Source organism: Oryx dammah, unplaced genomic scaffold (assembly GCF_014754425.2).
Source record: "Oryx dammah isolate SB20612 unplaced genomic scaffold, SCBI_Odam_1.1 HiC_scaffold_9, whole genome shotgun sequence".
Taxonomy (NCBI): domain Eukaryota; kingdom Metazoa; phylum Chordata; class Mammalia; order Artiodactyla; family Bovidae; genus Oryx; species Oryx dammah.
Window position 1 is genome coordinate 5,729,946 of NW_024070193.1, and position 12,855 is coordinate 5,742,800.

A 12,855-nucleotide genomic window follows, 5' to 3' on the forward strand; every position below is an offset into this window, starting at 1 on the left:
AGTGCCTGAAAGAAGATAAAAGGGTCTGTTTGCTGAATCTGATTAAGACAAGCCACAGAAGTTTCCCTAACATGCTGTAATTTAAAATAAAATGACACTTTCTGAAAGCCTTGTGGCCTCTCTATTCACAAAGCTAGTAATCCTTAAGATAATTAAACCAGGATATCTGTACACCCAGCGGAGATTTTTGTTGAGTTAGAGTTAAAAAAAAAAAAGACTCATTTTTAAACTGTACTCACTACAACCTTTTTTTAAAAAAAAATCTGAGCGTTTGTAATTAATGTAGCTTATACAATGTTCTGATGTTAAGAATGCGTTTCTGGTTTTGGTATAACAATTTCCTGCTTTAAAGAAAAAAGTGGGGAGAGGTTTAAACAACTCTTGCCTGGGACGATCCTAAAGGGCTTCCACAGGCGTCTAAGCGGACACAGCAGCTTACACAGGCTGAATGCGCAAAAACGAGAGGCAGGTTCCCAGCTGAGGGCTCAGGGCACGTTCGGGGGCTCTGAGGCCACTCCCTCTCTCCCCGTGCCAAGCCACCGACACCGGCGGCCACTTCATTACCAGTGCAGAGCAGGCTTGGAGCAGCCTGTGCCTTCAGGATGAATGTCTCCAAAGAAAAGGGCCCTGGCCAAGCAGTCTCCTCGCTCTCCCTGCAGCTGCCCGCACAGGAAGTCCTGCCCCGTAAAGCCCGACAGTGTTCAGTTCAGTTCAGTTCAGTCGCTCAGTCGTGTCCGACTCTTTGCGACCCCATGAATCGCAGCACGCCAGGCCACCCTGTCCATCACCATCTCCCGGAGTTCACTCAGACTGTCCCTGCCAAACCTCGGAGGCACCTTTGCTGGGCTCTGGGGATCCGCTGGAGGGACACAGCAAAGAGAAGGAGGATTACCCGGACATGGGCTTTTCTCTGCAGAAACTGTGCCCCTTGAGGTTTCACAGGGTCCCTTGCCATGGCCCTGCCAGCTCGCCTCTTGATATGACAGGTGGGGGCTCCTCAAGTCTGGAGCCCCCCCCACCCCCGGCGCCCTTCTTGGAGCTGGGACATCTGAGGACTTAGCTGCTGCGTCTCCACCACGCAGCCTCGGACATGCTGTCACTAGAAACGACCCTGTGGTCACCTTCGTTTCCCTGACCCCGGCAAGCTCTAAGCACCTTCTAAGCAGCAAGTGAGTACTGTTGCTAACTGTTCTGAGACCAGTCAAAGAAGCTGTTCGGTGCCCATCTTCCCACCAGACAGTCCTAGAAAGGGCCCTACGGCCACCCTTACCCCCTGGGGAGTGAGCGACTTCTCCGTCCCTCAGTTTCCTCCCCTGCAAAACGGGGTATATACCCCCACCTACAAAGACGACCGTGAAACGAGATGAGGTAGGTTAAGTTGAGTCCAGAGGCTGGCATTTCGGGAAGCCCTCAGAACCCCGAAGCTGCTCGCATGACCAAAGTCCCCTTTCCTTCACGCGCGTTTCCAGTCAGGAAAGCGGAGGCTCCAAGGGACTGCCTCCTGCCCCCGAACTCCCGCCAAGGGCTCCCGGCCTCGGTCTGCACCGCACGCCCCCGGGGACGGGACACACACCCGGCGGACGAGCGCCCGCGTGCGGGCAGGTGGCGCGCTCAGGTGCGAAGCGGCGCGCGAGCATGCGCACTGGGCGGCGAGCGTGGCGCGGGGGGTCGGCTCTCGCGCCAGGGGGCCCCGGGGCCGGGCGGCCGGCCGGCGTCCCCGCGAGACTGGGGTCCCGCCGCACGCAGGCGCGGGAGGGGCCGGCTCCCCGCCCCCACGGGGCCGTTTCCCCCACCCCGTCCTCCTCGGGGCCGCGCGCGCCGCCTCACCTCCGCCGTTCTTGTAGCACAGGTAAGGGAAGCGCCACACGTTGCCCAGCCCGATGATCTCCCCCGCCACGCTCAGCACGAACTCCACCTTGTTATTCCAGTGGCCGCGCTCGTGGACCGCCTTGTCGCGCTTGTCGCGCGCGGACCCCGCGCCCCCGCCGCCGCCACTCAGCACCTCAGACTCCCGCGCCTCCTCGGCAGCCTTCCCGTTGCCCAGAGGCAGCGCCTTCTCCGCCGTCATGGCCGCGCTGGCTGCCTCCTCGTGCGCCGAGCCCGGCTCTGCGCCGCCGCCCCGGGCGGGCTGGCTTTTCAGGAGGCGCGAGCGGGCGGGAGGGGGAGGCAGGGGGTGGAGCTGAGGGGCCGGGCCGGGCCGGGCCAGCGCGGGGACGGAGACGGGACGCGGCGGCCCGGCCCCGCCGGGCGCCCGCGTCGCCTCAGCCCGGCTAGGCCGGGCCCGGGAGTCCGCGAGCACCTTGCGCGCGCCGAGCACCTTGCGCGTGCCGAGCACCTTGCGCGCGCCCCCCTCCCTCCCCGTGTCCTACCCACTGGCCTCTTTAAGAGTGGAAGCGTGCATTCAGGCCTAGGCTGGGCTCCAGACACCAAGCCCTGAAGTTTCCTCACTCTGTGATCTCCGAATTTCTGGGTCTCACTTTTTCACCTCTAATAAGAGGAGCGGCTGTAAAGCAGGCTTCTGCAGTCTGAGCGCCTGCGCGTCGTGTTAAACTGCAGACCCTGATCTAGTGGGTGGGGCAGGACTGGAGCTTTTGCGTTTGTTGGAACGTGTGCGCCCAGGTGATGCTAGTAACGTTGGCAGAGACCACAGTGTGGAAGAAGGGAGAAAATGAACTTTCTTCCCAGTGCTCAGGCTGTGAGCTCCCCTAGGCTAGTGACGCCTCCAGATCTTGTCCATCCTGGCGCCCACCGTTCTAAACACAGTGACTCAGGACAGTGTGGCAGTTAGATTTGCCTGTGGAAATGGGCAAATCTAATTTGAACCGCCATCCATCTTAGTCTTTTTAGTTGTGTGAAGAAGTCATCTGACATTTCTGTGCCTCAGTTTCCTGCTTTGCAAGTAGGAATACCAATATTGCACATAGTGCTTTTGTTACAAATGTGTGTGTGGAGTTAATACGAAAATGCTTATAAAGTGTTAAGTATATTGGAAGTGCTTTATGAACATTATCATATGCTATGTAGTCACATATAGTTATGTATCATCTTGTTTAATATCTGTCTTCCCACTCAAATGAGAGGGTGATGTACCCTGCCTTGTTTATTATAAAGGGCATAGAACCTAACACAAGAACCTGCACATAGTAGGTGCTCATTAAGTATTTGTGGAGAGAAAAAGGAAAGGCTAGAGGAAGGAAGAAAAAAAGCAAAAGAAGGTAAAGTTTGCAAGGAGCCACAGAGATAGACCCTCGCTCTGTGATTTCACAGCCTTGAAGAAGTCCAGTCAAGTGAGCTGTCTGTAACGCCACCCACTGAGCCTTCCATCCATCCCTTGGAGCTCTCTCTGGGGCTCTGGAGAAGAGCCTTCCTGTCTCATGGCCTCAGCTTCTCCTTCATTGTGGTGTACACCTGCTTGAGTCCCTTCCCACCTCTAGCTCCCCCAGAAAATGCTTCCAGCTACCATCTTCCCCTTTCAGGCTTCCTCCCTCCCCTCCCCCTCACTATCATATTTCTTGAAAGAGTAAGTTTACATGCTGCCTGCCCCGTCTTCACCTCCCACTCATTCCTCAGCCCACAGCAATCTGGCATCCGCCCCCGCCACTCCCCTGAAAATGCTGTCTGTGAAGTCCCGGAAGCCCTCTTAAGTTGGCAGATACTACAGTTCCTTGTCCCTCCCCATCCTGCCTGATCTCTAGGTAGCTTTCTGCACCATTATACCTGTCTTTCCTTCTTAAAATTTCTACCTGCGTGGTTTCCTTGGCATTGCCTGCCTTTTTTTTTTTTTTTTTTTTTTTTACTGTTTCTCTTTCTGCTTCTCTGGTCCTCCTCTCTTTCTCTGGTCCCCCTCCCAAAGAAATTGGGTCTTTCTCATTACATTAGCCATCCAACTAAACGCTGATAGCTCCCAAACCTCCACTCCCAGATGCTATCCTGCATATACTCAAAAGCAGAGATCCTGTGGAGTGTTTAGGGTGAGAGTGAACTGGACTCAGGTAGATCCAGGCTCTGCCCCTTACAAGCTGTATTGCCTCTGCCTCAGGGTTCTCCTCTGTAATGTGGGGTTAATATTAGTTATGACCTCATGGGCTGAGTTTGAGGGATAGTTGTCTTGAGCACAGTTGGTGCTCTGTGAGTAGTATTTTTTATTTTTATTGTGATCAGGATGATGGTGGTGGTGATGTCATTCCTCTGCTTAAACGCCTTCACTGGTCCTTTTTTTCCTACAGGATAAAATCAAATCCCTGACCCTGGCATTTTGAATTACGCCCACAATCTGATTGTCCCAGACTTTCCTTCTAGATTGATTCCATCTTCTCCCATGCTAAAAACTCTGCATCAGCATTTTCATCTTCTTTGCAGTGATCCTCAGTGCTGCATACAGAATGAGCAGTCAGGATCGTCTTTGACCTTGATGGTCCCTACACATAATAAGTGCCTAGGAGTTCATTTGTTAGGTGAACAGCTACATCTGAAATTAGAGATATATTCCTAGATTTTGTTATTGCAATCTTAGGCTATACCCCAGAATCTATGTAAACCTCCTTTAAATCTAATTACATTTTCACTTTGTACAGCCCATCAGTACAGTTAGCTACAGGAATTGACTTCCTCTGAACAGCTATGGTTTTACAAGACCTGCTTGGGAAGTAACGTGAACTAACAACACGAGGGGGTGGGGAACCTGGGCTCAGTTCTGCTGATGGGTTCCGTGGCATTGGCTACCTCCCCTAACTTCTGAGCTTTGATGTCTCCAGTTCATTAACATGAGCTGATTATCCTCATCTCCCTTGGTGGTCTTCAATATGAAGCAAGACCGTATGCAGAGAACTCTGTACAAATCCTGATGTCCCAAACTCACCTCTCGAGTTTTAGCATTTCCCTTTATGAAAGTTAACCAGGTCAGTGTCCTCTTGCTAGAATTCAGTAAATAAATATTTAAAGTCCATCTCCATGATTATTTCATGGCTCTTGAAAAGCCTTCCTCTTTTTCCTCTGTCTTTATCCGGAAGAGCCCACGTCTCCCTTATCATTTCACAGCCTCAGCTTTGGGCCTTTTCTATTAGGTTATTTCTTTGTTTAGGTTCAGTGACCTGATGAGCGCACACCATATCCATGGGCTGGATGTCCTTAGGTTGGAGCAGAGATGGCAGTATGAGGCATGTCTCATTTCCAGAGCTGGCCCTGATGCAACATAGCCTAGTCGTTAGGAACATGGATTCTACCGTCATACTTCCTGTGTTCAAAGCCCGACTCCACCACCTAGGCAAATTACTCTAAGCTTCAGTTTCCTTATCTGTAAAATGAGAATACTAGACATATCCGCCTTTTAATTGCTATGAGAAGTAAATGGGTTAGCATTTGAAAAGCACTTGGAATCTGTGCCTGATGTAGACATTTTGTTAAACAAATATAGAAATAGTCTTCAGAGAACAGAGATGCCATGACTCCCTACTCTTTTCTTGGAGGGGTGTGTGTATGTATGTGCGCGCACGCGCGCGTGTGTGTGTGTGTGTGTGTGTGTGTGTCTGTGTCTGACTCTGTGATCCATGGACTGCAGACCACCAAACTCCTCTGTCCATGGGATTTCCCAGGCAAGAATACTGGAGTGGGTTGCCATTTCCTCCTCCAGGGGATCTTCCCGACCCAGGGATTGAACCTGCGTCCCCTGCATTGGCAAGCAGATTCTTTACCACTGTACCCCCTGGGAAGTCCCATTCCTGAGGCAAGTATTAGAAGTCTTTTATCTTCTAGAATCAGCAATTACTGTCCTGAAGGCTTATTTAAACTTCAGCATTGTTCATTCATTCATTTACCAAATACTTAATGGTTCCCTGAGCTGTTTTTCAGGTCTTGAGGGGGGGCGGATACAAGGCCTGCCCCAGGGGGATGCTAGAAACCCCTTCAGATCACCTGGGAGAAGCTGATGGTGACATTTTCAGGGTTTTTGCAAGCCACAATTGTTGGTAGCTTGAAATCTGTCATGGGAGTTGTATCAACACCACAGAAGTCTGCACTGCAGATGCTGCAGACACTATCAATCAGTCTTACCCACCCTACCCAGCCAGCGCACCACCTGCTGTTATGGGAGGAGGCAGCTGCTAGTCAAGTAATCACAGTAGTGAATGGAAAGTCAGCGGTATGCCCCATGAAGGAAAGGTCTTCGGTGCTAGGAGACCTTGTAACTGAGAGTCCGACCTCATCAAGGAGATCTGGGCAGGTGACAGGTGAGCCAGAGCCTGAAGGGACAAGAGCAGTGACCTGGAGGAGGAAGGATGTGAGGGTCCTGATAAATGATCCCCAGGGCTGAGGCTGGAGAGCAGAATGGGGAAAGCTTTAGCAGTGGGCAGTATGAGCAGCTTTGTGTTATAGTGAGATTACTGCTGCTGCAGGGTGAGAAGTGGGCTATGGGGCAGGGTGGGGACAGTGAAGAGACTACTGCAGTGGTCCTGGCCAGAGGAGAGGATGGCAGGTTAGAGGAGGGAGGTGTCAGTGGAGAAGAACAGAAGAAGGTGGAGCAGAGTGAGATGGCAGGGGCAAGGGGTTGGGGAGGGGTGACATGCAGAGGGCTCAGCCTGGGACTGGATACGGAGGAGGAGGGAAGGGAGGAGGAGGGAAGGCGCAGTGTCAGGTAAAACTTCCGGTGGGTGGAGCTCAGCACCCCTCGGTGGGGTGATGGCCCTGCTCACCGTTGTCCGGGTGTGTCCACCGCTGGCTCACTCGGGCACTCGAGCACGGCCCTCAACCATGTGAACGACTGCCGGACTGAAAACCTGCATGGCAGGACCAGGATCAAAGACAGGGAGCAAAAAGGCATTGGGTACCAGAAAGAACTTCCTGCAAGTTGTCCGATCTGAATAGTCTGTTCCAGGGGGTGGTGAGCTCCTCAGAGCTGGAGCGTCCAGGTGGAAGCTGGACCAGCATGTGGCAGGGACACTGCAGGGAACTTAGGGATGGGATTCCCCAACTATGGGAGGCACAGAGAACACAGTTTTCTGGAAATACCTTGCCCCAGTTGTTGTTCAGTCGCTAAGTCATGTCCAATTTTTTGCAACGCCATGGGCTGCAGCACACCAGGCTCCCAGGTCCTTCACTATCTCCCAGAGTTTGCTCAAACTCATGTCCATTGAGTCAGTGATGCCATCTAACCATCTCATCCCCTGCCTCCGCCTTCTCCTTTTGCCTTCAATCTTTCCCAGCATCAGGGTCTCTTCCAATGAGTTGGCTTTTTGCATCAGGTGCCCGAAGTATTGGAGCTTCAGCTTCAGCAACATCCTTCCAAAGAATATTCGGTGTTGATTTCTTTTAGAATCGACTGGTTTGATCTTGCAGTCCAAGGGACTCTCAACAGTCTTCTCCAGCACCACAATTGGAAAGCATCAATTCATCATTATTACCACCATCCTTCTTCTGAGAAGCTTACATTTTTCTAATAAGTCTACAATCCAGTGATGGATGTATGAGTTCCAAGCCTCGACAGACTGTCTTTTTGTTCACCTGCTTCTTCAAAAGTATTTTCCAAGTCAGTCTGCTGGTCCAGGAGGAAAACAAGATACAGAGCAGAACCTCCCCAGCTGAGGTGCCCCCAGACAAACCCAAACTGAGGCAGAGTCTGCAGTGACCCACAGAAGGATGCGCAAACCCAGCCCAGGCTGCCTCCTGACTTAAAAACCATAATAGTCAAAGCCTGTTGTTTTGAGCCACTGATTTGGGTGAGGCTTATACACATTTGTTCAGGTCCTTCCCGTTCTTTAATACTCCCCTTTTTGCCTTAGGGATGAGCAGCTCATTCCCATAAGACCATATTAATGCTCACCTTCTTCACAAATTCTAAAATTCTTTCTCCACCTTCTGAACTCTTGGGGCTCCTTGATGACTGAATCTTCCAGCATGAGGCTTTGTTTTGCGACCCTTACACATCAGACCTAGGACATGCCTCCAGGCAGGTCCCTGTAGAAACATTTTCCCCTGCAAGCCCTCAGTGTTGGCTTCATGCAAGGTCTTTACTGGTAGCACCAGAATTTAGATGGAAGGATGGGGGAGACTTGGTGGTAGTGCATCCCTCCCCTTGACCACTAGCAATCTCCGTTAAGTCTTCACTCCATCTACTTATCTCCTGCCACAATGTCTGGGACAGCTGTCTTTTATAGGAAAGAAATACTAAAAGAACTGCCTGATCTTCCACTGAAATGTTTGCATGAATGAGCACCAGTAGGTGACAAATCTGTCTGTATACTGTAGTAGATCGAATGATTGGTCCTGTCTCTCCACTCCCCCGTAGTTGTGTTCATATACTCATTCTTGCTGTGGCCCCATGAGGGCCAGACTGTCCTTCTCCTTGCCTTGACTTTGGGCTCACCCACGTGATTCGCAGTGGCCGAGCAGTGGTTTGACTGTTCTACACAGTTGGCTTTGCCCTCTTATCTGCTGACATTATTGTGAGAAGAACATTCCCCACATGGCTGCTGCCCTCACAGCCCCTACCCAGAAGGAAACATTGGGCCTCGTTACACAAGGGGCTGATACGCTTTTTAAAACATTTTATTTTTGGCTGCACTGGGTCTTTGTTGCTTCGCGAGAGCTTTCTCTAGTTGTGGCGAGCAGGGCCTACTCTCTAGTTGCCGTGCATGGGCTCCTCATTGTGGCGGCTTCTCTTGTTGTGGAGCACCGGCTCTAGGGCACGTGGGCTGCAGTAATCGTGGCACATAGACGTCGTTGCTCCAAGGCATTTGGGATCTTCCTTGGACCAGGGATTGAACCCATGTGCCTGGCACCGGCAGGTGGATTCGTAGCCACTGGACCACCAGGGAAGCCCCTGACTGACACACTTTTCCCAGGCTGCACTTGGTGCCTTGTGTACTCCTCCTCTGTTATGTTGTACAGCACCACTCTGGGGGAGGAATAATATAATATTTCCATTCTACAGATAGCGAAACTGAACCTCAGAGAGGTTGAGCCCCTTGTACAGTGGAACCAGAATCGAACCTCAGTTCTTTCTCTGACTTACTCTTTGACCTGCCAGGTCTGACCACAGTCCTCTTCCAGCCAGTGGTTTCACCCACATGAGCTTTGCCTTTCCCTGTCTGATCTAAGCAGAAGAAGGACGGGACAAAGGAAGAAGTCCTTGTCCTCTTCCTTATCTGAGCCTGAGATCATTAGCTCAAAATTTAATCACTACATCCTGGATGTGAACCTGGGAAGAACAGCCCCATCTGGGCCGTTTCTGGAGGAGAGTCTTTCCAAGTTTCCAAACCTTGATTTTACACTTGGACTTTGAGCCACAGCCCTTCTGCAGCTGGGTGGCCTCTGTGTTGTGAACACTCATGGTTCCTCACTTCTGAGCTTCCCTGTGCTTGTATCTCATCTCCCTGATGTCCTGGCTCCGACGTCTGAAGCCAGTGACATGTCAAGACCTTTATGTTTACCTATGAGTGGGGCTTACAGAATGACCACATCTGGCCAGCAGGCTGTGTGTGCTCAGCCCCAGCGGCACCGTTCACATCGTCACTCGGGAATTGTGCAACGTGGTGGCCCTGACCCTGTTAGGACACATGGCAACCCCGACCCTAGGTTACACAGCTGGGAGATGGCTACGCTCCCTGTGGGCTCCAGATATACAGTGCCTTACAGCTGTACATCAAGATTACTCAGATATTTCCAGTGAGGAGCATAAGCTAAGAACTGGGTAACAACCAATGATACATCCAGCCCCAAATCATAGCTCTCTGGGTCCATTTCTCTGTTAACAGTAATCCCCAAGCAATGTTCTCTACACCACCTTGGTTTTTTGTTGTCCATAACAACAACAACAAAAAAATCAATGGGGAACTTTTAAAGAAATTTTCCTGGTGCCCTAATTTCCTCATCCCAGAAAGAGCCTGAAGTTGCCTCCACAGTCTGCTGTGTGCTAAGCAAGGTACTGGGTACTAGTGATGGCGCATATGTGATATTGGCCTTTCAGCAAGTTAACAAACATAATCCAGTGTGGTGGGCGCTCAGCTAGAGGTGGAAACAAGGTCCTATGGGAGCACAGGGGGAAGAGTGTCCTCATCCTAGGGAACTGGATAAGGCTTCAGGGAGGAGGTGTCATTTGCACTAAGCCCTTGAAGTATGAGCAGGCATTCAGGTGGGCAAAGGGGAGGAGGCTGTGCCATGCAGAAGTAACAGTATAGGCAGAGGTACGGAGGTGTGGAGATGCTCACTGGTTTGGGTCATGCCAACCCAGGTGACTCTAGTGGTAAAGAATCTGCCTGTCAGTGCAGGAGATGCACAAGACATGGGTTCGATCTCTGGGTCGGGAAGATCCCCTGGAGGAGGAAATGGCAACCCACTCCAGTATTCTTGCTTGAGAAATTCCAGGGACAGGTGAGCCTGGTTGGTACAGTCCATGGGGTTGCAAAGAGTTGGACATGATTGAGCACACACACACACACACACACACACACACACACACACACACAACTACCTAAGACTAAGTGTCTGGCAGAGCAGCCACCAGTTGCACGTGGTTACTAAGTGCTTTAAATGTGGCTGGTCTTACTGGAGAAATAAAGCACAGTCCAGATTTTGAAGACTTAGTATAAAAATGAAGAATGTAAAACAGCTCATCAATATTTTTAACATTGATTATATGTTGAAATGGTAATATTTTGGATCAGTGGGTGTGATATTGTGATTTATAAGAAATATGCGTTTACTCATTCAGATGATCAAACTCTACTTCTCATATACTTTTCGTCTTCATCCACAATTTCTGGCTCATAGCACTCAAAACCCTTGGGATTTCCTGAATGAAAAGGGCAATAGAAACATCTTGTGTCATATTTGGTCTCTTGTCCTCAGTCCCTAAAATCCTTGAGAGCCGTGACAGGGAAATGGTATGTTGTTATTCATAGCAAGTCTCTTTCCACCACAGCTTCCAGTCATAGCATGAGGTGATTTTTGGAAAACACCTAAAAATGAGGTCTGATGGTCAGGAGAACCAACCATTAATAGAGGGGTGGAGCTTTCATTCTCATTCCCTGATTCTGTGGAGGGGAGAGGGGTTGGAGGTCAGATCACTCACTAATGGTCAATGAATTGTGCCAGTATCATGAAGACTCCATAAAACCCAACTGGATGAGACTGGGAGAACTTCTCAACTAGTGAACACAGAGCATCCCTCCCGTGCCTTGCCCCACACGTCTCTTCTACATGCTGTTCCTTGGTTATCCCTTTATTGTTGTTCAGTCGCTTAGTCATGTCCAACTCTGCGACCCCATGAACTGCAGTGTACTAAGCTTCCCTGTCCTTCACTATCTCCCAGAGTTTGCTCAAACTCATGTCCATTGAGTAGGTGATGCCATCCAACCATCTCATCCTCTGTTTCCCCCTTCTTCTCTTGCCCTCAATCTTTCCCAGCATCAGGGTCTTTTCCAGTGAGTCACCTGTTCACATCAGGTGGTCAAACTATTGGAGCCTTGGCTTCAGCTTCAGCATCAGCCCTTCCAATGAATATTCAGGACTGATTTCCTTTAGGATTGACTGGTTTGATCTCCTGGCTTTCCAAGGGACTCTCAACAGTCTTCTCCAGCACCACAGTTTGAAAGCTTCAATTCTTCAGTGCTCAGCCTTCTTATGGTCCAACTCTCAAATCCGTACACGGAAAAACTATGGAAAAGCTATGGAACTACATGGACCTTTGTTGGTAAAGTGATATTTCTGCTTTTTAATATGCTGTCTAGGTTTGTCATAGCTTTCCTTCTAAGGAGCAAGTATCTTTTAATTTCATGGCTGCAGTCACCATCTGCAGTGATTTTGGAGTCCAGGAAAATAAAATCACTGCTTCCACTTTTCCCACTTCTATTTGCCATGAAGTGATGGGACCTATATCATGAAGCCTCTGTAAAGCCTAAATGGACAGGCTAATCACTTCTAGATTAGTATCACAGGGACATCCTTCCCGTACCTTGCCCTGTGCATGTCTTCTATCTGCTGTTCAAACCTTAGTTATATCCATTTATAATAAGCCAATGATCTAGTAAGTAAGCTGTTTCTCTGAGTTCTCTGAGCTCTAGCACAGCAATCAGACCCAAGGAGTGGGGAGTGGGATCCTGGGATTTATAGCCGGTTGGCCAGAAGCACAGGTGACAGCCTGCACTTGTGATTGGCATCTAAAGTCGGGGAGGGTGCAGTCTTGTGGGACAGAGCCCTTAGTGTGAAGAATCTGAGGCTGTTTCTGGGTAGATAATGTTAGAATTGATCTGGATGGTAGGACACTGAGCTGGTGTCTTGAGAATTGCTGGGTGGGAGCAGAAAAGCCCCACCCATATTGGAACTGGTGATCAGAATCATCTATTGGGTTAAGTATAATAGGATATTAAAATTAATTTCATCTTTCTCCTTACACTTTTTAAATGTGGCTACTAGAACAATTTAAATTACTTATGTGACCTATTTCTATTAGTCTATAAAAACTGGAGCCATAGAGGGCAGTAAATTCAGATCTGAGCCTTTAGTTCGGCGGTGGGCTGAAAGGAGCCTGTACACATGCCCGATCCGCCGCACGGCTCAGAGGACCAGTCACTCACTGTTACGTGAAGATGCAGCCGGCCTCTTCACACTGATAAGCGCTCTGTGCGGTCCCCGAAGCATCTGTGCTTTCAGTGCCGCTCTGCGTGCTGTGGTGGCCACAGCCCCCCGAGTGGCAGCCAGGCGTGAACGTCCCAGCTTTTCTAGACCGGTGCTGCCCTATTGAGATAGATTGAGAAGAGGTCCAGACTCGTACTCCTGGGCTGCCTGATCTATGCTATAAACCCAGTCTGAGTCCCAAGCAAGTGAGCTCTCAGGGGCCCATTTGAGGTCTTGAATCAAAGCTGT

The 12,855-nt window shown here is 50.2% G+C and overlaps 1 protein-coding gene across 1 annotated transcript in view; it reads right to left on the reverse strand.

Annotated features, from left to right (window-relative positions):
• The window catches only part of SLC6A11 (solute carrier family 6 member 11), a 123,825-nt gene extending 121,757 nt beyond the window's left edge, over positions 1-2,068 (reverse strand). The window contains exon 1 of the mRNA XM_040246763.1: positions 1,828-2,068. Coding sequence (XP_040102697.1) covers positions 1,828-2,068 — 241 coding nt within the window. The remainder of the gene's footprint in view (positions 1-1,827) is intronic.
• Positions 2,069-12,855: the final 10,787 nt, after the last annotated feature.